The sequence below is a fragment of the Chlorocebus sabaeus genome, chromosome 28, assembly GCF_047675955.1.
Source record: "Chlorocebus sabaeus isolate Y175 chromosome 28, mChlSab1.0.hap1, whole genome shotgun sequence".
NCBI classification, from domain to species: Eukaryota; Metazoa; Chordata; class Mammalia; order Primates; family Cercopithecidae; genus Chlorocebus; species Chlorocebus sabaeus.
Genome location: NC_132931.1, coordinates 11,616,048 through 11,638,123, shown reverse-complemented (window position 1 = coordinate 11,638,123; position 22,076 = coordinate 11,616,048). Strand labels below are relative to the sequence as shown.

The following is a 22,076-nucleotide window of genomic DNA, read 5'->3' as shown; positions in this document are numbered from 1 at the left end:
CCTACAACTCCTGATGTCACCACCATGCCAATCTCTACGCCTAGTGAAGGAAGCACTCCATTAACCACTATTCCTGTCAGCACCACACGTGTGACCAGTTCTCAGCGTAGCACCCTTTCAACACCTTCTGTTGACACCAGCACACCTGTGACCACTTCTACGCGAGTCGGTTCATCTCCTACCACTCCTAAAGTCACCACCATACCAATCTCAACTCCTAGTCTACGAAGCACTCCATTAACGACTATTCCTGTCAGCACGACACGTGTGACCAGTTCTGAGGGCAGCGCCCTTTCAACACCTTCTGTTGACACCAGCACACCTGTTACCACTTCTACCCAAGTCAGTTCATCTCCTACAACTCCTGAAGGTACCAGTATGGCAACCTCGACTCCTAGTGAAGGAAGCACTCCATTTACAACTATTCCTGTCAGCACCACACATGTGACCAGTTCTGGGGGCAGCATGCTTTCAACACCTTCTGTTGACACCAGCACACCTGTGACCACTTCTACCCACGTCAGTTCATCTCCTACAACTCCTGAAGGTACCAGTATGGCCACCTCAACTCCTAGTGAAGGAAGCACTCCATTAACCACTATTCCTGTGAGCATCATACCTGTGACCAGTTCTGCGGGCAGCACGCTTTCAACACCTTCTGTTGACTCCAGCACACCTGTGACTACTTCTATCCAAGTCAGTTCATCTGCTACAACTCCTGAAGGTACCAGTATTCCAACCTCGATTCCTAGTGAAGGAAGCACTCCATTAACAACTATTCCTGTCAGCACCACACGTGTGGCCAGTTCTGAGGGCAGCACCTTTTCAGCAACTTCTGTTGACACAAGCACACCTGTGACCACTTCTACCCAAGTCAGTTCATCTCCTACAACTCCTGAAGGTACCAGTATGGCAACCTCGACTCCTAGTGAAGGAAGCACTCCATTAACAACTATTCCTGTCAGCACCACACATGTGACCATTTCTGCGGGCAGCATGCTTTCAACACCTTCTGTTGGCACCATGACACCTTCGACCACTTCTACCCACGTCAGTTCATCTCCTACAACTCCTGAAGGTACCAGTATGGCCACCTCAACTCCTAGTGAAGGAAGCACTTCATTAACAGCTATTCCTGTGAGTACTACACCTGTGAACAGTTCTGCGGGCAGCACGCTTTCAACACCTTCTGTTGACACCAGCACACCTGTGACTACTTCTATCCACGTCAGTTCATCTGCTACAACTCCTGAAGGTACCAGTATTCCAACCTCGATTCCTAGTGAAGGAAGCACTCCATTAACAACTATTCCTGTCAGCACCACACGTGTGACCAGTTCTGAGGGCAGCACCCTTTCAACACTTTCTGTTGACACCACCACACCTGTGACCACTTCTACCCAAGTCAGTTCATCTCCTACAACTCCTGAAGGTACCAGTATGCCAATCTCGACTCCTAGTGAAGGAAGCACTCCATTAACAATTTTGCCTGTTAGCACCACATCGGTGACCATTTCTGATGTTAACACACCTTCCACACCTCCTGTTGACACCAGCACACCTGTGACCACTTCTACCCACGTCAGCTCATCTCCTACAACTCCTGAAGTCACCACCATGCCAATCTCTACTCCTAGTGAAGGAAGCACTCTATTAACAACTATTCCTCTCAGCACCACTCGTGTGACCAGTTCTGAGGGTAGCACCATTTCAACACCTTCTGTTGACACCAGCACACCTGTGACCACTTCTACCCGTGTCAATTCATCTCCTACAACTCCTGAAGTCACCACCATGCCAATCTCTACTCCTAGTGTACGAAGCACTCTATTAACAACTATTCCTGTCAGCACCACACGTGTGACCAGTTCTGAGGTCAGCACCCTTTCAACACCTTCTGTTGACACCAGCACACCTGTGTCCACTTCTACCCAAGTCAGTTCATCTCCTACTACTCCTGAAGTTACCAGTATGGCATCCTCGACTCCTAATGAAGAAAGCACTGCATTAACAACTATTCCTGTCAGTACCACACGTGTGACCAGTTCTGCAGGCAGCATGCTTTCCACACCTTCCGCTGACGTCAGCACACCTGTGACCACTTCTACCCAAGTCAGTTCATCTCCTACAACTCCTGAAGTCACCACCATGCCAATCTTTACTCCTAGTGATGGAAGCACTCCATTAACAACTGTTCCTGTCAGCAGCACACATGTGACCAGTTCTGAGGGCAGCACCCTTTCAACACCTTCTGTTGACACCAGCACACCTGTGACCACTTCTACCCAAATCAGTTCATCTCCTACAACTCCTGAAGGTACCAGTATGCCAATCTCGACTCCTAGTGAAGGAAGCACTCCATTAACCACTATTCTTGTCAGCAGCACACGTGTGACCATTTCTGAGGGTAACACCCTTTCAACACCTTCTGTTGACACCAGCACACGTGTGACCACTTCTACTGAGGCCATTTCATCTTCTGCAACTCTTGACAGTACCACCATGTCTGTGTCATTACCCACAGAAATCAGCACCCTTGGGACCACTATTCCTATCAGTTCCACCCCTGTAACGAGGTTTCCTGAGAGTAGCGCCCCTTCCATACCATCTGTTGACACCAGCATGTCTGTGACCACTGCCTCTGAAGTAAGTTCATCTGCTACAACTCTTGAAGGCACCACCATGCCTGTGTCAACTACGAGTGAAAGAAGCACTTTACTGACAACTCTCCTCAGCCCTATATCTGTGACGAGTCCTTCTGAGGCCAGCACACTTTCAACACCTCCTGGTGATACCAGCACACCTTTGCTCACCTCTACCAAAGCCAGTTCATCCTCCATACCTGCCGAAGGCACTACCATACATATTTCAACTACCAGTGAAAGAAACACTCCATTAACAACTCTCCGTGTTAGCACCACACCTCCAACTAGCTTTACTGAGGCCAGCACACCTTCAACACCTCCTCTTGACACAAGCACAACTTTTACCCCTTCTACTGAAGCTACCTCAACTCCCACCATTCCTGTAGCCACCACCAGATCTGTATCAATGACCACAGAAGGAAGCACACCTGGGACAACCATTTTTATTCCCAGCACTCCTGTCACCAGTTCTACTGCTGATGTCATTCCTGCAACAACTGGTGCTGTATCTACCCCTGTGATAACTTCCACAGAATTAAACACACCATCAACCTCTACTAGTAGTACCACCACATCTTTTTCAACTACTAAGGAATTTACAACAACTGCAGTGACTACTGCAGCTCCTCTCACATATGTGACCATGTCTACTGCCCCCAGCACAACCAGCAGAGGCTCCACTACTTCTGCATCAACGCTTTCTGCAGCCAGTACACCTCACACCTCTACGTCTGTCACCACCCATCCTGTGACCCCTTCATCAGAATCCAGCAGGCCGTCAACAATCACTTCTCACACCATCCCACCTATATTTCCTCCTGCTCACTCCAGTACACCTCCAACAACCTCTGCCTCCTCCACGGCTGTGATCCCTGAGACTGTCACTACCATGACCACTGCGTCAAAACCCAGCACAAGGACCACTTCCTCCCCCACGGTGACCACCACCACTGTCCCCACGACTACTTCTACAATTAAGAGCACCCCCACCTCAACTACTGTGCCAACAACCACAACATGTAAGTGATTTCTTGAATTTTTCCTTTTTTTAATTATACTTTAAGTTCTAGGGTACATGTGCACAACGTGCAGGTTTGTTACATATGTATACATGTGCCATGCTGGTTTGCTGCACCCATTAACTCATCATTTACATTAGGTATTTCTCCTAATGTTATCCCTCCCTCATCCCTCCACCCCACAGCAGACCCCAGTGTGTGATGTTTCCCGCCCCATGTCCAAGTGATCTCATTGTTCAGTTCCCACCTATGAGTGAGAACATGCGGTGTTTGGTTTTCTGTCCTTGCGATAGTTTGCTCAGAAGGTTTCCACCTTCATCCATGTCTCTACAAAGGACTTGGACTCATCGTTTTTTATGGCTGCATAGTATTCCATGGAGTGAACAGGCAACCTACAGAATGGCAGAAAATTTTTGCAATCTACTTTTCTGACAAAGGGCTAATATCCAGCATCTACAAAGAACTTAAACAAATGTGCAAGAAAAAATCAAACAACCCCATCAAAAAGTGGGCAACGGATAAGAACACTTTTCAAAAGAATTTACCTTTTTGAAACTGACCCTTCTTTTCAATCTCCACTCACTACTTTTTGTGGTTTTCTTCTTAAACATTTACTCCTAAACTCCTTTTGCTCTGACTTACTTGTTTTCCAATGGATAAAACTCGCATCAAGGTTTTCTGTCTCAGCACTCTCTCACTTCTCCACTCTCGCTGTTTCTTGCACAAGTTCCCCTTTTTTGAACAAAGTATTACCTCTCTTTGTCTGGGCACCTCAATCTCCAGTATTCTGTCCACAAGTCCTGTTTTCCCTCTTTTGTATTCTGCAGGTCTCTGTTCCATTGCACTTGGTATGCCATGATGTTATTAACTCTGAGTGGTTTATTTGTGTTTTATTTTAAACTTTTTAGTTTACTTTGTAAACTTTCTAGTGGATTTTCTCACTGATTTTGTTCTTACTAAAGTACAAACTTTTTTTTTTTTTTTGCAGAAGGTTTTTGCCAATTCATTCATGTGTACCTTTGTCAAGTATCTCTGCCACCATTCACTTTTATTTTGATTCATCTTATCTCCTGAGCATCTGCTATAGAAGCAAAAGAAGATTCCTTCACTTCTATCAGCTCTGAATTCTACCTCCAATGCCTATGAGTGTTTTGCTGTCCTTACGTATCCCTCTCCTTTCTCTGACTCAAGAACTTTCACTCAGCCTTCTTCTCTCTTGTTAGGGTAAGAATTGCACCATCCAATACCTGCTATTATAATATCCTGTATATTGTATTACATGAATCATGTAATATACTAATAGGCCCGTGAGTATGACTCCCAGATTAAGAATATTTTGCATACATTTTTAAAAGTATGTTAGTTAAAATACTTGAAAACTCTGATTTATTTAGATGACTAGGCTCACAGGTATATGATCTGTGTCTGCCCACAGAACTGCCCAATCCCATCTCGAATTGATGACGATGAAGGTGGTTCTTCAGTTTTTGACTACTACGTTTTCTCTGGACTTTGTGATTTTTTCCTCTGCTGAATTCTACTTTGCCTGAACTTTTCTTTTTCTTTTCTGATGGAGTTTCACTCTTGCTGCCCAGGCTGGAGTGCAATGGCGTGATCACGGTTCACTGCAACCTTCACTCCCCAGGTTCAAGCGATTCTCTCACCTCAGCCTCCCACGTAGCTGGGGATAGAGCACACGCCAACACACCCAGCTAATTTTTGTAGTTTTGGTAGAGACAGGGTTTCACCATGTTGGCCAGGCTGGTCTTGAACTCCTGACCTCAGGTGATCCACCTGCCTCAGCTTCCCAAAGTGTTAGGATTACAGGTGTGAACCACCATGCCTGGCTGGATTTTCTATCACATGGCTTTTTTCTCTTGATTCTCTCCAATATGTCTTTGTCTTCTTGAGCTCTCCGATTCTCAGATGAGTGGTCTGAGCATTTTCAGGTGGGAGATCTGGACCTTGTGTTTCCAGGAAGCCTTGTAGGTGTCTCACGACAAAAGCCAAGTGGCTGCAATGCCACTGGACCCACTATCTGGTGTCGGTCGCATCTTTAAAAGCAGATTGTCCTCCTTCTGTCTTCCTCCTCTTCCCCAGAGATTGGCCTTCCCTTTAGACTGCTGAGCAATGAGTGAATGCACCCCAGCGTCTGCTTCTGTTGTTTCTCACTAGCCTGTGTTTTGGCACTTAGCTCAGGTCTGGGCATCTTCAGTAACGAAAGCGGGAAAGAGACGGAGGGAGGAGACTGATTTATGTATAGGCAAACCCATAGGATGTATGGGTTTCCGGTGTGTCCAGGACTCTTGACTTCTCTCTTCTATTCTTTCCAAACTTCTTGGAGCAAAAGCCCATAAATAGAGGCTGCATGATGTGATTTTCATGAGTGTGGATCCTGCTCTCTGAGTCTGTTTAGGGTAAACCAGAAGGCAGGGGTGAGGCAGGTCTTTGCAGAGTCTATACATACCTCATGCCCTTCCCCAGACAAAACACACCTTGAATACTGATCTACCCAGGCACAGCGATTTTCAAGAAAAACCAAAGAAAATAGAGCTTTAGATTTTCCAGGTTGGTTGGCACAGATATTCAAGAGTTGGCTACCACTACTTCCTACCTATTTAAACTAAGAGGAGTTTATTTGTTGTACTGCAATTTAAAAAGGAGTTGTTAGGCTGGGTGTGATGGCTGACACCTATAATCCCAGCATTTTGTGAGGCTGAGTCTGGAGGATTTGTTAAGGCCAGGAGTTTGAGACCAGCCTGGGCAACAGAGCAAGACCCCATCTCTACAGAAAAATTTTAAAAATAAGCCAGACATGGTGATTCATGCCTGCAGTCCCAATTACATGGGAGGCTAAGGTGGGAGGATTGCTTAAGCCCAGTAGGTCAAGGCTGTAGGGAGCTATGATTGCACCACTACACTCCAACCTGAATGACATGGTGAGACTCTGTCTCAAAAAAAAACAAAAAAATAAGATCTAAACTCCTCCCTCAAACTCCACATCCCGGTAAATTAAAAAGAATCAGAAAGAGTCATAACAGTAACGATTGCCAGTATGGGCTTTTCCAAAGCAGGTGTTGAAGAACAACGACCATCTCATTTTCAACCTGGGTGGAATCTAGACTGGTCAAGTTCACCTGGGTTTTTCCTTCCTCAGCCCTGACTGTGTCGTTCACCTCTCACAATGTCAGATTTCTCTTTCTTCACGTTTTCGGGGTAAAGTCAAGCATGCTGGACTAGGACTGGGTGAAGTGTAGCCTAAACGTGGACCCATGGAGAGGTGGCTTAGCCACCACAGATACTTTGCGTATCTGTGAAGTGAGGATAATGGCAACTGTCCTGTGCACCCCCGGGGTCTCCTGAGAGTATCAAATTAGGCAGTGTTGGAGCCGGGCGTGGTGGCTCACACCTGTAATCCTAGCATTTTGGGAGGCCGAAGTGGGCAGATCACCTGAGGTCAGGAGTTTGAGACCAACCTGGCCAAACAGGTGAAACCCTGTCTCTACTAAAAATACAAAAACTTAGCTGGGTGTGGTGGCACGCGCCTGTAATCTCAGCTACTCGGGAGGCTGAGGCAGGAGAATAGCTTGAACCTGGGAGGTGGAGGTTGCAGTGAGCCACGATCGCGCCATTGCACTCCAGCCTGGGCAACAAGTGGGAAACTCAGACTCAAAAAACAAAAACAAATTAGGCAGTGTCCGTGCAAATGCATTGTAAGCTGTAAAGTGCTGTGCTCAACATATAAACACGGTAGATCCCTGTTCCTTTCAGTGAGCTGCCTCAATGGAGGAACTTGGAAAGAAAACTTCTGTGATTGTTCCACAGGCGTTGGAGATCAATGCTCTCGCTGCAAGAATGGAGGCTCCTGGGATGGGCTCAAGTGCCAGTGTCTCACCCCCTATTCTGGGGAGCGGTGTCAAGAGGTGGCCAGCAGCATTGACATAGGTGAGTGCAACCCCAGGCCCTCTGCCCTCCCCATGCCCTAGGACCCAACCTCCATACAGGCACCAGTTCCTACCCCACCTTGATGTGAGGCCAGGAATAGGGCCTCTTCTGGACTGTGGTGTTTTTGTTTTGTTTTGTTTTGGTTTTTTCCACCTAGAGCTAAGAACGCTAAGGTATTACATGATGAATAAATAGGCCAGGAACGGTGGCTCTCGCCTGTAATCCCAGTGCTTTGGGAGCCTGAGGCAGGATCGCTTGAGGCCAGGAGTTCGAGACCAGCCTGGGCAACATAGTGAGATCTCATTTATTTAAAAAAAAAAAAAAAAAAAAACCTTAGCTGGGTGTGGTGGCGCATACTTGTAGTCTTAGCTGTTTGGGAGGCTAAGGTGGGAAGATTGCTTGAGCCCAGGAGGTCAAGGCTGCACTGACCTATGATCTCACCACTTCACTCCAGCCTGGGCAACAGAACAAGACCCTGTCAAAAAAAAGAAAGAAGGAAGGAAGGAAAAAATAAAGAAAGAAAAGAAAAAGAAAGAAAGGAAAGGAAAGGAAGGGAAAGGAAGGAAGGAAGGAAGGAAGCAAGGAAGGAAGGAAGGAAGGAAGGAAGGAAGGAAAGAAAGAAAGAGAAAGAGAAAAGAAAATGAATAAAAGAGAAAGAAAAGAAAATAAAACAAGAAGGTGTATTTTGGATACAAATTTGGCACAAAATTTTACCATAAAATACAATGGAGGTCACTCCCTCCACCTAGGCTGGGGGGCAGAACTTCTGAGTAAGAAACTCAGAGATGCTTTGCTCAGTAAGTCTACCCACCTCAGCGCCACCGGAGACTGTCTCTGCCCAAATGGAACTGACTGTGACAGTGACCAGTGTGAAGTTCACCGATGAGCTAAAAAACCGCTCTTCCCAGGAATTCCAGGAGTTCAATGAGACATTCACAGAACAGGTAAGTCTGGGAGAGCAAGGCCCCATGGCCACTCAGTTCCCCCCAGAGCAGAGTTTGTAGGGTAAGAAGGCAGCAGGGGGCTGTTCCCTTGTTAGATGTTCAGGGGTTCCCTCAGGCCCCCACGTCCTCAGGGCTTGCCAGTGGAGCGGGGAAGAGATGAGGCCAGGTTTTACCTGGGGGCTGCAGGAGGCCCCTGAGGCAGGGCAGGTCTCTGGAAAGAAACCACTCCATTTGATGAGTGTGCTATGATGCTGTAGGACAGGAGCATCCCCTGGTCCTGTGCCCTCCTGATGTCCCACGGAGAGGCCCCATGGTCTCTCTGGGATGACACAGTGGCCCCTTGCCTTTCAGATGAACATTGTGTATTCCGGGATCCCTGAGTATGTTGGGGTGAACATCACAAACCTACGGTAAGTGTCTGGGCCCATGGGAAGAGGGTCTGTGGTGTGGAAGCAGCAGTCATAATTATAAAGGCAGTTAGAACTGTGCCTCCTGCATTACCGTGCTCAGGCAGCTATTGCAGAATACCACCAACGGGGCAGCTTAAACAACAGAAATCTATTTCTCCCAGTTCTAGGGGCTGGAGGTCTAAGATGAAGGTGTGGGTGGGTGTGGTTTCTCTGGAGGCCTCTCTCCTTGGCTTGTGGATGGCCACCTTCTTGCTGTGTCTTTGCATGGTCTTTCCTCTGTGCACACCTCCCTGCTGTCTCTGCATATCCAAATTCCCCCTTTTTATAAGGACACCAGTCAGACTGGATGAGGGCCTACACTAATGGCCTCATTTTAACTTACTCACCTCTTTAAAGACCCTATCACCACATATGGTCACATTCTGAGGTTCTGGGGGTTAGGGCTTCAATATATAAATGTAGGTGGCACCAGGTGCAGTGGCTCACACCTGTAATCCCAGCACTTTGGGAGGCCGATGTAGAAGGATTATTTGAGGCCAGGAGTTCAAGACCAGCCTGAGCAACATAGCAAGACCTTGTCTCTACAAAAAATAGCAGAGCATAGTGGCATGCACCTGTAGACCTGGCTACTCAGGAGGCTGAGGCAGGAGGATCACTTGAGCCCAGGAGTCAGAGATTAGAGTAAACCAGGATCTCACCATTGCACTCCAGCCTGGGCAGCAGAGTGAGACTCTGTCCCTAAAACAAAACAAAACAAAACAAAAAAATCAAAAACCTCAAGGATGGCCTCTTCTGTGGTTCCCATTCCTCCATCCATCTTCATCACTGAGGCTTCCCTAAGACTTCCCGGAGACTCACTTTGTAGAAAGTTATCTTAGGCACCACTGCTGGGAGAACTCCTATAGCAGGGGGCCCAGTGCAGTGCCTAGGACAGAGTCATCACCCTAACTGTCCTCCTGCCAGCTCTGCCTTCCCTTGGGATCAGAGAGGGTGAAGCCTGTCTGGGATGGATTCAAGAGGTAAGCACCCAATTCTGACCCCAGGACATCTTCCCTTCCCTCCTCAGTCTTGGCAGTGTGGTGGTGGAGCATGACGTCCTCCTAAGAACCAAGTACACACCAGAATACAAGACAGTTTTGGACAATGCCACCGAGAGAGTGAAACAAAAAATCACAAAAGTGACTGCAGAGCAAATAATGACCAATGATAATTGCTCAGGTAAACTCTTGGGCTTCTAGGGAGGGAAGGGAGAGGGGATCAGAGCTGGGGCATGACCTTCTTAACAGAGAGGAGGGCTGGGAGTGAGGATGGTTAATGGGCAGGTGCAAGAATCACTGTGGGGTCCTAGAGTACCTGGGGGTGCAGCCCAAAGAAGCCCCAGGATTGGGCCGAGAGAGTCTTTAACCTTCATCATCCTCCAGCCCATTTTGTCCCTAGGGTAGGGGAAGGGACAAAGGCAAATGGAGACAGCAAGAGAACATGGAGATCCAGGAATTCGTCCCGGAACCTGCAAGGCCAGACATACAAACAGACCAGATCTTGCAGGGTGCCAGGACTAAGGGCTATAGGACAGGGGAGTCTGCTGGAAATGGGGACCCATGGGCCTCATTACACGGGGGTTCATCTAAGTGTGTGGATCATGGCAGAAGAGGGAAGAAGGAGGCATCGGGAAGGCATGGTGGCTCACGCCTGTAATCCCAGCACTTTGGGAGGCTGACACGGGCAGATCACTTGAGGCCAGGAGTTTGAAACCAGCCTAGTCAACATGGTGAAACCCCATCTCTACTAAAAATACAAAATTAGCTGGGCGTGGTGGCGGGCGCCTGTAGTTCTAGCTACTTGGGAGGCTGAGGCAGGAGAATCACTTAAACCTGGGAAGCAGAGGTTGCAGTGAGCCGAGATCGCACCACAGCACTCCAGCCTGGGTGACAGAGCAAGACTCCATCTCAAAAAAAGAAAGGAAGGAAGGAAGGAAGGAAGGAAGGAAGGAAGGAAGGAAGGAAGAAAAGAAAGAAAGAAAGAAAGAAAGAAAGAAAGAAAGAAAGAAAGAAAGAAAGAAAGAAAGAAAGAAAGAAAGAAAGAAAGGAAGGAAGGAAGGAAGGAAGGAAGGAAGGAAGGAAGGAAGAGAGAGAGAGAAAGAAAGAGAGAAAGAAAGAGGGAAGGAAGGAAGGAAGGAAGGAAGGAAGGAAGGAAAGAAGGAAGGAAAAGAAAGAAAGAAAGAAAGAAAGAAAGAAAGAAAGAAAGAAAGAAAGAAAGAAAGAAAGAAAAAGAAAGAAAGAAAGAAGGAAAGAAAGAAAGAAAAGAAAAGAAAAGAAAGAAAGAAAGAAAGAAAGAAAGAAAGAAAGAAAGAAAGAAAGAAAGAAAGAAAGAAAGAAAGAAAGAAAGAGAAAGAAAGAAAATAAGAGAAAAGGGAGGCATGGGACAAAAAGGCTCAGGACACTTGGAGGGTCATAGGACGCAAGGCTGATGCTGCTCCTCTGCCGGGGCCAGATTCCCACCTCCCCATCACAGCCCACCCCCTTCTCACACACACACACACCTCAGCTCCCTGAGGATGCAGAACAAGCATGTATGTGTCATGAGGGGTTTTATGTGTCTCTTTCACAGCCCTGATGTGTTTCAACACCACTGGCACCCAAGTGCAAAACATTACAATGACCCAGTACGACCCTGTAGGTAGGTGATAACACAAGGGGTTTGGGGGAAGGCTGGAGGGGTGGGGAGCCCAGGAGGAGGGGGACAGTGCCCCCCAGCCCCCTGATCATGGCTGCTCCCCATTCCTGCACCCCTCCACCAGAGGAATGCCGGCAGAAGGCCAACGAATATGGAGACTACTTCCTAGTGGAGTACCGGGACCAGGAACCACACTGCATTAGCCCCTGTGAGTCTAACTTCAATGCCTCCAAGAACTGTAACCATGGCACGTGCCAGATGTCTCAAAACGGAGCCCGGTGCTTGTGAGTGCTCCCCCATCTCCTCCAGCCCAGCCCAGATGTCCTGGTCCTCCCCTCCCCTGCAGGGCTTCACCTCAGGCATTGCCTGGAGGCCAAGGTCATGGGACTAGTGTCTCCTGAATGTGTCCAGTTGCAGAGGAATTGGGTTGGGGATGGGGGTAAAACATGAGTAGTTGAGCTCCAAGGCTATGTCCAGAACAGCCTAGCCGTGTCCTCTCTGTGCTAAGGAGGGCTGAGGACAGTAAGAACCTCCTGGGAAGGTTGTCTGACAGGGGGAACAGAGACACAGCCTTGCTCTCTCTCCAGAGAGAGAACAAGACCCTCTTCTGGTGAAATAGAAACAGAAGGTTACACACCCACATGAGGAGTGGGGAGAACCCCTCTAGCCCAGTCACAGAGGTAGGAAAGCAAAGAAAAACGTTGCCACTTGAAACAGAACCAAAGAGAGAGACCAGATGGAGCATCAGGTGCAGGAAGAAGCCACATGTGGGCAAAGACCTGAGTAGTTAGTTTTGGAAAGCTTCCTGGAAGAGGGGGTCACAAGCTGGAAAGGGGAAGAAAGGAACAGGGTTTAGAGAGGGCATCTCAAGGCAGCAGGGAGGAAGAGCTTCAGGGGTGTAACGGGAGCTCTGGATCAGGGCTGCAGCCTGGCTTTCTTGACAGAGAGGAGGGCTGGAAGTGAGGATGGTTAATGGGTGAATGCAAGATCACTGTGGGGTCCTGGAGTCCCTGGGGGTGCAGCCCAGGGAAGACCCACAGTTGGGCCAACTGTCCTAGGTCCTGGGTTGCAACTGGAGGCAAAACCTAAAAGCCTGGAGTGGGAACTGAGCTCATTTGAGGACCACATCCAGGGATGCTGGTCTTCATCTCCGTTCATCCCCTCAGGGCGCCTTGCTTTATGCACCCTGGCAATCTCTTCTCACCTCCTCTTCATTAAACACCCACCAGGCAGGGCCCGGTCTGAAGCTGGTGCTGACTCTGTTCTCTCTCCCTAACCTGCCGCTTCTCTCCCATCTCAGCTGCTTGACCACGGAAACTCACTGGTACAGTGGGGAGGACTGTAACCAGGGCACCCCGAAGAGTCTAGTGTACGGCCTCGTGGGGGCAGGGGTTGTGCTGGTGCTAATCATCCTGGTAGCTCTCCTGATGCTCCTTTTCCACTCCAAGAGAGAGGTGAAACGGTGAGCAAGCCCCTACCACCTCCTCTTTCAACTCCCTCCAGCTCCTCCTCTTCCTCTGATCCCTCTGCCTCTAATCACTTCATCCTCGAGGTGGACAGTGGGGCAAGCTAAAAATGGGGATACAATTTGTCCCTGGTCCTTGTTCCTGTTCCCCAATCCTAATGTGGTCTCTCTGGTGTTTCCATCAATAGGCAAAAGTACAGATTGTCTCAGTGGTACAAGTGGCAAGAAGAGAACGGTGGACCAGCTCCTGGGACCTTCCAAAACATTGGCTTTGACATCTGCCAAGGTATCGGCCTTCCTCTCTGCACTCAGAATGACTCAAAATGTGGAAACAGGCTGGGTGCTGTGGGCTCGTGCCTGTAATCCCAGCACTTTGAAAGGCCAAGGCAGGAGGATTGCTTGAGGCCAGGAGCTCAAGATCAGCCTGGGCAACAACACAGAAAACTCTATCTCTTTTTTTTTTTTTTTTTTGAGACGGAGTCTTGCTCTGTCGCCCAGACTGGAGTGCAGTGGCACGATCTCGGCTCACCGCAAGCTCCGCCTCCCGGGTTCACCCTATTCTCCTGCCTTAGCCTCCCGAGTAGCTGGGACTACAGGCGCCCGCCACCACGCCCGACTAGTTTTTTGTATTTTTAGTAGAGACAGGGTTTCACTGTGTTAGTCAGGATGGTCTTGATCTCCTGACCTCGTGATCCGCCCACCTCGGCCTCCCAAAGTGCTGGGATTACAGGCATGAGCCGCCACGCCCAGCCAAACTCTATCTCTTAAAAAAAAAAAAAAAAAAAAAAAAAAAAAAAAAAAAAGGAGGCCAAGGCAGGTGGACCACTTGCGGTCAGTAGCTTGAGACCAGCCTGGACCACATAGTGAAACCCTGTCTCTACTGAAAACACAAAAAATTAGCTGAGCGTGGTGGCAGGTGCCTGTAATCCCAGCTACTCAGGAGGCTGAGGCAGGAGAATCACTTGAACCCGGGAGGCAGAGATTGCAGTTAGCCGAGATTGTGCCATTGCACTCCAGCCTGGGCAACAAGCGTGAAACTCCATCTCAAAAAGATAAAAAATAAAAAATTGTTTTAATTATCTGGGCACGGTGGCATGCACCTCTAGTCCCAGCTACTCAGGAGGCTGAGGCAGGAGAATTGCTTGAGCCTGGGAGATGGAGGCTGCAGTGAGCCGTGATTGCACCACTGCACTCCAGCCTGGGCAACAGAACAAGACACTATCTTTAAAAAAAAAAAAAAAAAAAAAAAAGGACTTAGGAGGCACTTGGGAAGACCCTGGGGCTTACAGTGTGAAGGGGGAAAATATTTCCCACTCCAAAATGTTTGGCTCTATAGCTAAAACCTTATTTCCATTACTGACTCCTGTGAGACCCTGGATGGGGCATAGTGAACTGAACCACTGGGGAGACACAGATTCCTTGAGGGTGGTAGATTTCCCTAATGCACAGATCAGTGCTCGGGAGTGGGTGAGCTCATTAGCAGGGGAGTTGTTCCTCAGTAAAGCGACTAATGTTAGATTTTGCTAGGTTAAAGGCACGTGTTAACATTTCTAAAACTAGAGTCTTTAACTTCTAAAGAAGGAAATACGTGGAATGAGAAATTTCTCAAAATAGTCTTTAAATTCTAAAGAAGGGGAAGATTAGAATGAGGAAAAAGCCCAGTCAACCCACAAAGAGCAGGAAAGGGAGAAAAAGAAAAAGGAGGTGGGATGCAGTGGCTCATGCTTATAGTCCCAACGTTTTGGGAGGCTGAGGCTGGAGAATCGCTTGAGGCCAGGCAAGACCAGCCTGGGCAGCATAACAAGATCAAAAAATTAAAAAAATTAGCCAGGCACAGTGGTGCATGCCTGTAATCCTAGCTACTCAGGAGGCTGAGTCAGGAGGATCACTTGAGCCCAGGAGGTCAAGGCTGCAGTGAGTTATGATTACACCACTGCACTCCAGCCTGGGCAACAGAGCAAGACCCTGTCTCTTAAAAAAAAAAAAAAAAAAAAAAAGAAGAAGAAGAAGAAGAAGAGGAAAAGGAAGAGGAAGAGGAAGAAGAAGAAGGAGAAGGAGAAGGAGAAGGAGAAGGAGGCGGCTGGGCATGGTGGCTCATGCCTGTAATCCTAGCACTTTGGGAGGCTGAGGCTAGTGGGTCACCTGAGGTCAGGAGCCCAGCCTGGCCAACATGGTAAAACCCCGTCTCTACTAAAAATACAAAAATTAGCTGGGTGTAGTGGCGTGTGCCTGTAATCCCAACTACCTGGGAGGCTGAGGCAGGAGAATTGCTGGAACCTGGGAAGTGCAGGCTGCAGTGAGCTGAAATCGCACCACTGCACTCCAGCCGGGGCAACAGAGCAAGATTCTGTCGAAGAAGAAGGAGGAAGAGGAAGAGGAGGAGGAGAAGGAGGAAGGGGAAGAAGAAGAGGAGATAGGACACATAGAAAATACAAAATAGTGGCCGGGCGCAGTGGCTCACGCCTGTAATCCCAGCACTTTGGGAGGCTGAGGCAGGTGGATCATGAGGTCAGGAGATTGAGACCATCCTGGCTAACACAGTGAAACCCTGTCTCTACTAAAAATAAGAAAAAAAATTAGCCAGGCGTGGTGGTGGGCGCCTGTAGTCCCAGCTACTCGGGAGGCTGAGGCAGGAGAATGGCATGAACCCAGGAGGTGGAGCTTGCAGTGAGCCGAGATCGCGCCACTTAACTCCAGCCTGGGTGATAGAGCGAGACTCCATCTCAAAAAAAAAAAAAAAAAAAAAGAAAGAAAATCCAGAATAAAATGATAGGAAGTAATGCAAATATATCACAAAGCATAATACATATAAGTAGATTAAACTCTAGTTTAAAAAGGATTTTTTAAAAAAGAAAACTAGGTATTCACTGTGGATGGGAGGTACACATAAATTGGAAACACACAGGTTGGAAACAAAAGTATAGAAAAGACAAAACAGGGTAATACTAAACAAAGTATCTGTTGTTTTGTGTATAGCTTTACTCATTGCAGTCACATACACTTTAAAGCAAAAAGAATTACTAGGGATAAAAATGATCAATATTAGCAAATGGCTTACTCTGTTAGACGCAAGTCTAATTTGTATGCTCTATTAATACAATCTCAAAATAGATAAAGCAAAAACTGACAAAGCTACAAAGGAAAATTAACAAATCCACCAGCACGGTGAGAAATTTTTAAAACACCCCTCTTAGTAATTGACAGAAGTCATTGAGGATTACAGAACTTTTGGACAACATAATTAGCCTTAATACAATACAGAACACCACATTCAACAAATAGAGGGTATACATTTATTATGTGAGTCCATGAGAAAACTTTTAAGGATGGCCACACACAGGACATGAAAAAAGCCTCAACAAACTTACAAAAAATTATTTAAATCAGACGATCTTATCTGACCACAATGCAAGTATGTTAGAAATGAATAACAAAAATATTTTTGGAAAATGAAAACAAAAATCACATATCTTTGGAAATTTTTTCCAAGTTTCTAAATAATGTATGGATCAGATAAGAGATTATAGTGAAAGTGAGAAAATACTTAGTATTCAGACTCGCGGGATGCAGCTACAGCTGTACTCAGAAAATTCATAGCCTTAATATGTCTGTATTGGGAGCTGCTGAGTCAGGTAGTGTTGACAGTTTGGCACATTTGCAAGAGTTTTCAGTTTCCTAGGGGTAGGGACAAACTCACCCTCCATTGGATGGGATTAAAGGGAGAGATGAAAGTTTGTCCTTCTAACCTCCTGTTTCCATGGTGCTTTCCATCCCTCTAGAAGATGATGACTCCATCCACCTGGAATCCATCTATAGTAATTTCCAGCCCTCCTTGAGACACATAGACCCTGAAACAAAGGTAAGAAGGGCCTGGATGGGATGCTGGCCTCCCCCAACCCTGAGACTTTCTTCTCCTTTCCTGCATGGTAGGACCTTCAGGAAAGCAAAACCATGTTTACAGTTTATTGGTCCAGGTGATCCTCCCAGGTCCATACTGCCAGGAAACAAGCCTAACTCAGGGGAAGAATAAAAGCTAAGTAGCAAGGTGGAATCACCTTCCGTTGACCCCTGAGGCTTCAGATTCTGAGGTTTCCTTCCCTACTGTAAGTACACCCTTGATGGCCAATTTACTTAGTTATTTTAGTTTGTAAACACACATAAAAGTCAAAATAGTAGTGCAGTAAATACTTACATATTCCATGCAGCTCAGCAAGGCTTAACATGCCATATGTCTCTTTCTTTGTATTGATCTATTCACTAATTTTTGCTGAATAATTTGGAAGTCAGCTGCCAACATTATGACACTTGATCCCCAACCATTTCAGCCCACACTTCCCAATACCACGATTATATCCAATACGTTGATCGTAACTTCACAATATCATCTGATATCCAATTTTTCCAATTAGCCCAAGGACATCTTCTATTACTAGTTTTTTTTTTTTTTTTCTCAGATGTAGATACAACAGATTTCACTCACTGACTTCTGTTATGTCTCTTTGGTCTTTTAATCTAGAATGGGCTCCTACATTTTAAAGTATATTGCTTTTCTTAAGAGTCTAGGATGGTTGTCTTGAAAAATGTCTCACACCCCTGGTTTGTTTCATGATGTCATCTAACTTGTCCCCCCTACCCTTAGTATCAGAGGTATTAGAGATATTCTGGGATTGGAAATACTGGAGGTTGGGTCTAAAGGCTTAACTGGAATCAGATTAAACATTTTTATTATATCACAGATAATGCTATTGCCTCACTACAACAAGTATATAACATCAGATTGTCCCTCCATGGTTAAGGCCAAGATTGGTTACTCGGGCAAAAGGTGACCACTCCTTGATCACTGCCTTAATATGATTTAAACTGGATGGATAGTTGAAGGTAGGAGAAATAACAAGTGTGAACATCTTCAGGTGCTATTCTCCCTTGACATAGCCCTTTGGGGCAAAGATGAAATCTCCAGCCAGGATACCTGTAAACCTACCTGGTGGAGAGGGGAAGGCACAATTGGTTTGTGCTAGAATCCAGGTGATGGGACAAGTTCTAAACTAACCACTTAGGCCAGGTGCGGTGGCTCATGCCTGCAATCCCAGCACTTCGTGAGGCCAAGTCAGGAAGATCGTCTGAAGTCAGGAGTTTGGGACCAGCCTGGGCAACAAAGTGAGACTCTGTCGCTGTAAAAGAAATAATAATAATAGCCAGGCACAGTGGCTCACGCCTGTAATCCCAGCACTTTGGGAGGTTGAGGTAGATGGATCACTTGAGCCCAGGAGTTTGAGACTACCCTGGGCAACATAGCAAAACCTCATCTCTACAAAAAATTTAAAAATTATTCAGGTGTGGTTGCGTGCACATGTAGTCCCAGGTACTTGGGAGGCTGAGGTGGGAGGATCGCTGGAGCCCAGAAGTTACAGGCCGCAGTGAGCCGTGATTGTGCCACTGCACTCCAGTCTAGATGGCAGATTAAGCCTGTCTCAAAAAAATTAAAAAATAAAAATAATTAAACTGAACACTTCCCATCCCAAGCCTCCTTATGCTTCCAAAATCCCAAATTCCTCATGAGCTGAGCCTTCACCTGGTTTTATCTCTCTTTTCAGATCCAAATTCAGAGGCCTCAGGTAAAGACATCATTTTAAGGCTTGGAGTTGAGAAGTCTGGGAGTGAGGAGATTCCAGTCCGGCTAAGCTTGGTGGAGCATTTCCCCATTGAGAGCCTTCCATGGGAACTCAATGTTCCCATTGTAAGTACAGGAAACAAGCACTGTACTTACCAAGGAGAAAGAGGAGAGAGATGGCAGTGCTGGGAGAGTCTCAAATAGAAACCCGTGGAAGCTCCAATGGACTTGCCTTGATATCAGGCTACGCTTTCCTGCTCAGTTTTCAAAGAGGTTCCAGATTTGAGGGGTGCTCTGACTGCAACATCTGTCACCCCATTGATCGCCAGGATTGATTTGACTGATCTGGCTGGGTAGGCGGGTGTCCCCGTCCTCCCTCGCTGCCCCATGTATGTCCCTCCTAAAGCTGCACGCTCAGTTGAAGAGGACGAGAGGACGACCCTCTCTGATAGAGGAGGACCACGCTTCAGTCAAAGGCATACAAGTATCTGGATTTCCCTGCTAGAACTTCCAAACAAGGTCAAAGAGGTTCCTCCTCTCGCCTGCCCGGATTCAGTACCATGGACAGCGCCCTCAACGAGCTGTTTACAACCGTGACCCCTTGGACACGGGACTGCTGCATGCACTTTACATTTCACAAAATGCTCTCATAAGAATTACTGAATGCCATCTTCATGAAAAACACTTGTGTTTACATATAGAGCATTTACCTTTGGTATATAAGATTGTGAGCATTTTTTAAGTTCTTATTTTTATGAGTTCTGATTTTTTCCTTAGTAAATATTATAATATATATTTGTAGTAACTAAATATAATAAAGCAATTTTATTAAAATTTTCATGGTTCCCAGATCTTTCCCTCCTATTTCCCATAGCTCCTGTTTCTAACCTCCCAGACTCTCTCTCTCCTCCCTTCCTCTAGAACATAAAATCTGATGCATTTGGGGTTCAAGATAACAAGACAGAGATTTGCAGTGGGAAGAGGACCATTCCCTGAACTCCACTGACACCATTTGCTGATGTCCAGGAGGCAAGGCAGACAGACAGACAGACAGACACACACACACACACACACACACACACACAGAGAGAGAGAGAGAGAGAGAGAGAGACAGCCTCATTTCCTACCACAGAAAACCAAATTTTCCAAGCTCTCCTTCTGAAAATGGGCTGATATTTCTTTCCATGCATCTAAAGAGATAGAGACCTGAGCTCTATTTCCAGCTTTCTCATGAATTCCCTTAGGTTAAATCTGGGAAAAATCTATTTGGACTCAGTCTTGCCTTCTGCCGAATAAGGACTAGGTTTCTAAAGCCTCTTTCATAGCTGTCCTTAATATTCCTAGGACGCTTTTTAAAAATTATTATGATTCCAGCCATGCCGCTCAGGATTCACCGTATTCTCGAAGGTCTCTCCCACCGGCCACCCGCTTCAAAGCCTAACCTGAGATAGAACCTGGACTCTGCTGCCCCCTCCTGGATGCCCTGAGCACCTGCAGGCACCATACCTCTTCTCAGCGGTCCGCTCCTGGCCTCTCCTGTGAGAAAAATACTCCGTTACACTTGATTATTTTCATATTTGCCATCAAAATTCTGTTTCTTTTCTTTTCTTTTTTTGAGACAAGGTCTCACTCTTTCGCCAAGGCTCGAGCACAGTGGTGTGATCACTGCTCACTGCAGCCTTGAGCTCCTGGGCTCAAGAATTCCTCCAGCCTCAGCCTCCCAAGTAACTGGGACTACAGGTGTCGGCCACCACGCCCGACTAATTTTTAATTTTTAATTTTTTTTTTGTAGAGATGGGTTTTTGCTGTGTTGTCCAGGCTGGTCTTGAATTCCTAGGCTCAAACAATCCAACCACTTCTGTCTCCCAAAATGCTGAGATTCCAGGTGTGAGCCACTATGTCCAGACTTTTTTATTTTATTTTTTTAATTTTGGAAATTTGCAAATCTACAGAGAAGTTAAAACAACAAATTTTTAAAAAGTGAAATCTACCTGGGTATGGTGGCTCACACTTGTAATCCCAGCATTTTGAGAGGCTGAGGCAGGCGGATCTCCTGAGGTCAGGAGTTCAAGACCAGCCTGGTCAACATGGTAAAACCCTGACTCTATTAAAAATACAAAAATTGGCCAGGAATGGTGGTGCATTCCTGCAATTCCAGTTACTTAGGAGGCTGAGGCAAGGCAGGGGAATGGCTTGAACCTGGGAGACGGAGGTTGCAGTGAGCCGAGATCACACCATTGCACTCCAGCCTGGATGACAGAGAGAGATTCTGCCTTAAAAAAAAAAAAATTACACATATATATGTATATATAACAGTGAACCCCATATAACCTTCACCTGGAGATATCAGTTGTTAGCATTGTGTCCTATTTGCTCTAAAGTGGTATGTATTTTTCTTGAATTCAGCAAAACTGGAAATAAAAAATTAGAAAAGTGGGCCGGGTGAGGTGGCTCAAGCCTGTAATCCCAGCACTTTGGGAGGCCGAGACGGGCGGATCACGAGGTCAGGAGATCGAGAGCATCCTGGCTAACACGGTGAAATCCCGTCTCTACTAAAAAAATACAAAAAACTAGCCAGGCGAGGTGGTGGGCACCTGTAGTCCCAGCTACTCGGGAGGCTGAGGCAGGAGAATGGCGTAAACCCGGGAGGCGGAGCTTGCAGTGAGCTGAGATCTGGCCACTGCACTCCAGCCTGGGTGACAGAGCGAGACTCCGTCTCAAAAAAAAAAAAAAAAAAAAATTAGAAAAGTTACAGATAAAAAATTACCATGAACCTGACCTTTTTTTTTTAAATTTTAGACTCAAGGGGTACATGTTCAGGTTTGTTACAAAGGTATATTGTGTGTGCTGAGGCTTAGAGTCTGAATAAATCCTTCACACAGGTGGTGAGCATAGTATCCAATAGGTAGTTTTTTTTTGTTGTTGTTGTTTGTTTGTTTGTTTTTTGAGACTGAGACTTGCTATCACCCAGGCTGGAGTGCAGTGGCACAATCTCAGCTCACTGCAAGCTCCATCTCCCAAGTTCAAGCGATTCTCCTGCCTCAGCCTCCCGAGTAGCTGGGATTACAGGTGTGCACCACCAGGCCTGGTTAATTTTTATATTTTTAGTAGAGACAGAGTTTTGTCATGTTAGCGAGGCTGGTCTCGAACGCCTGACCTCAAGTGATCTGCCTGCCCTGGCCTCCCAAAATGCTGGGATTACAGGCATAAACCACGGCACCCGGCCCCAATAGGTATTTTTTCGACGCTTGCCCCCCTCCCTCCTTGTCTGCTTTTGGGGTCCCCAGTGTCAACTGTTCCCATATTTACCTCCATGTACACTCAATGTTTAGAGCCCACTTACAAGTGAGAACGTGTGGTACTT

At 46.7% G+C, this 22,076-nt stretch overlaps 1 protein-coding gene across 1 annotated transcript; it reads left to right on the top strand.

Annotated features, from left to right (window-relative positions):
- Positions 1–465: 465 nt before the first annotated feature.
- Positions 466–19,692, top strand: MUC17 (mucin 17, cell surface associated). Its single transcript, XM_073012616.1, has 14 exons — positions 466–519; positions 996–1,050; positions 1,256–1,875; positions 2,230–3,664; positions 7,490–7,609; positions 8,426–8,553; positions 8,905–8,963; positions 10,030–10,181; positions 11,571–11,639; positions 11,761–11,920; positions 12,937–13,098; positions 13,290–13,387; positions 16,884–16,960; positions 18,696–19,692. The coding sequence occupies exons 1-14, from the start codon at positions 466–468 to the stop codon at positions 18,732–18,734; spliced, it is 3,228 nt and encodes a 1,075-aa protein (XP_072868717.1). The 3' UTR covers positions 18,735–19,692.
- The last annotated feature ends 2,384 nt before the right edge of the window (positions 19,693–22,076 follow it).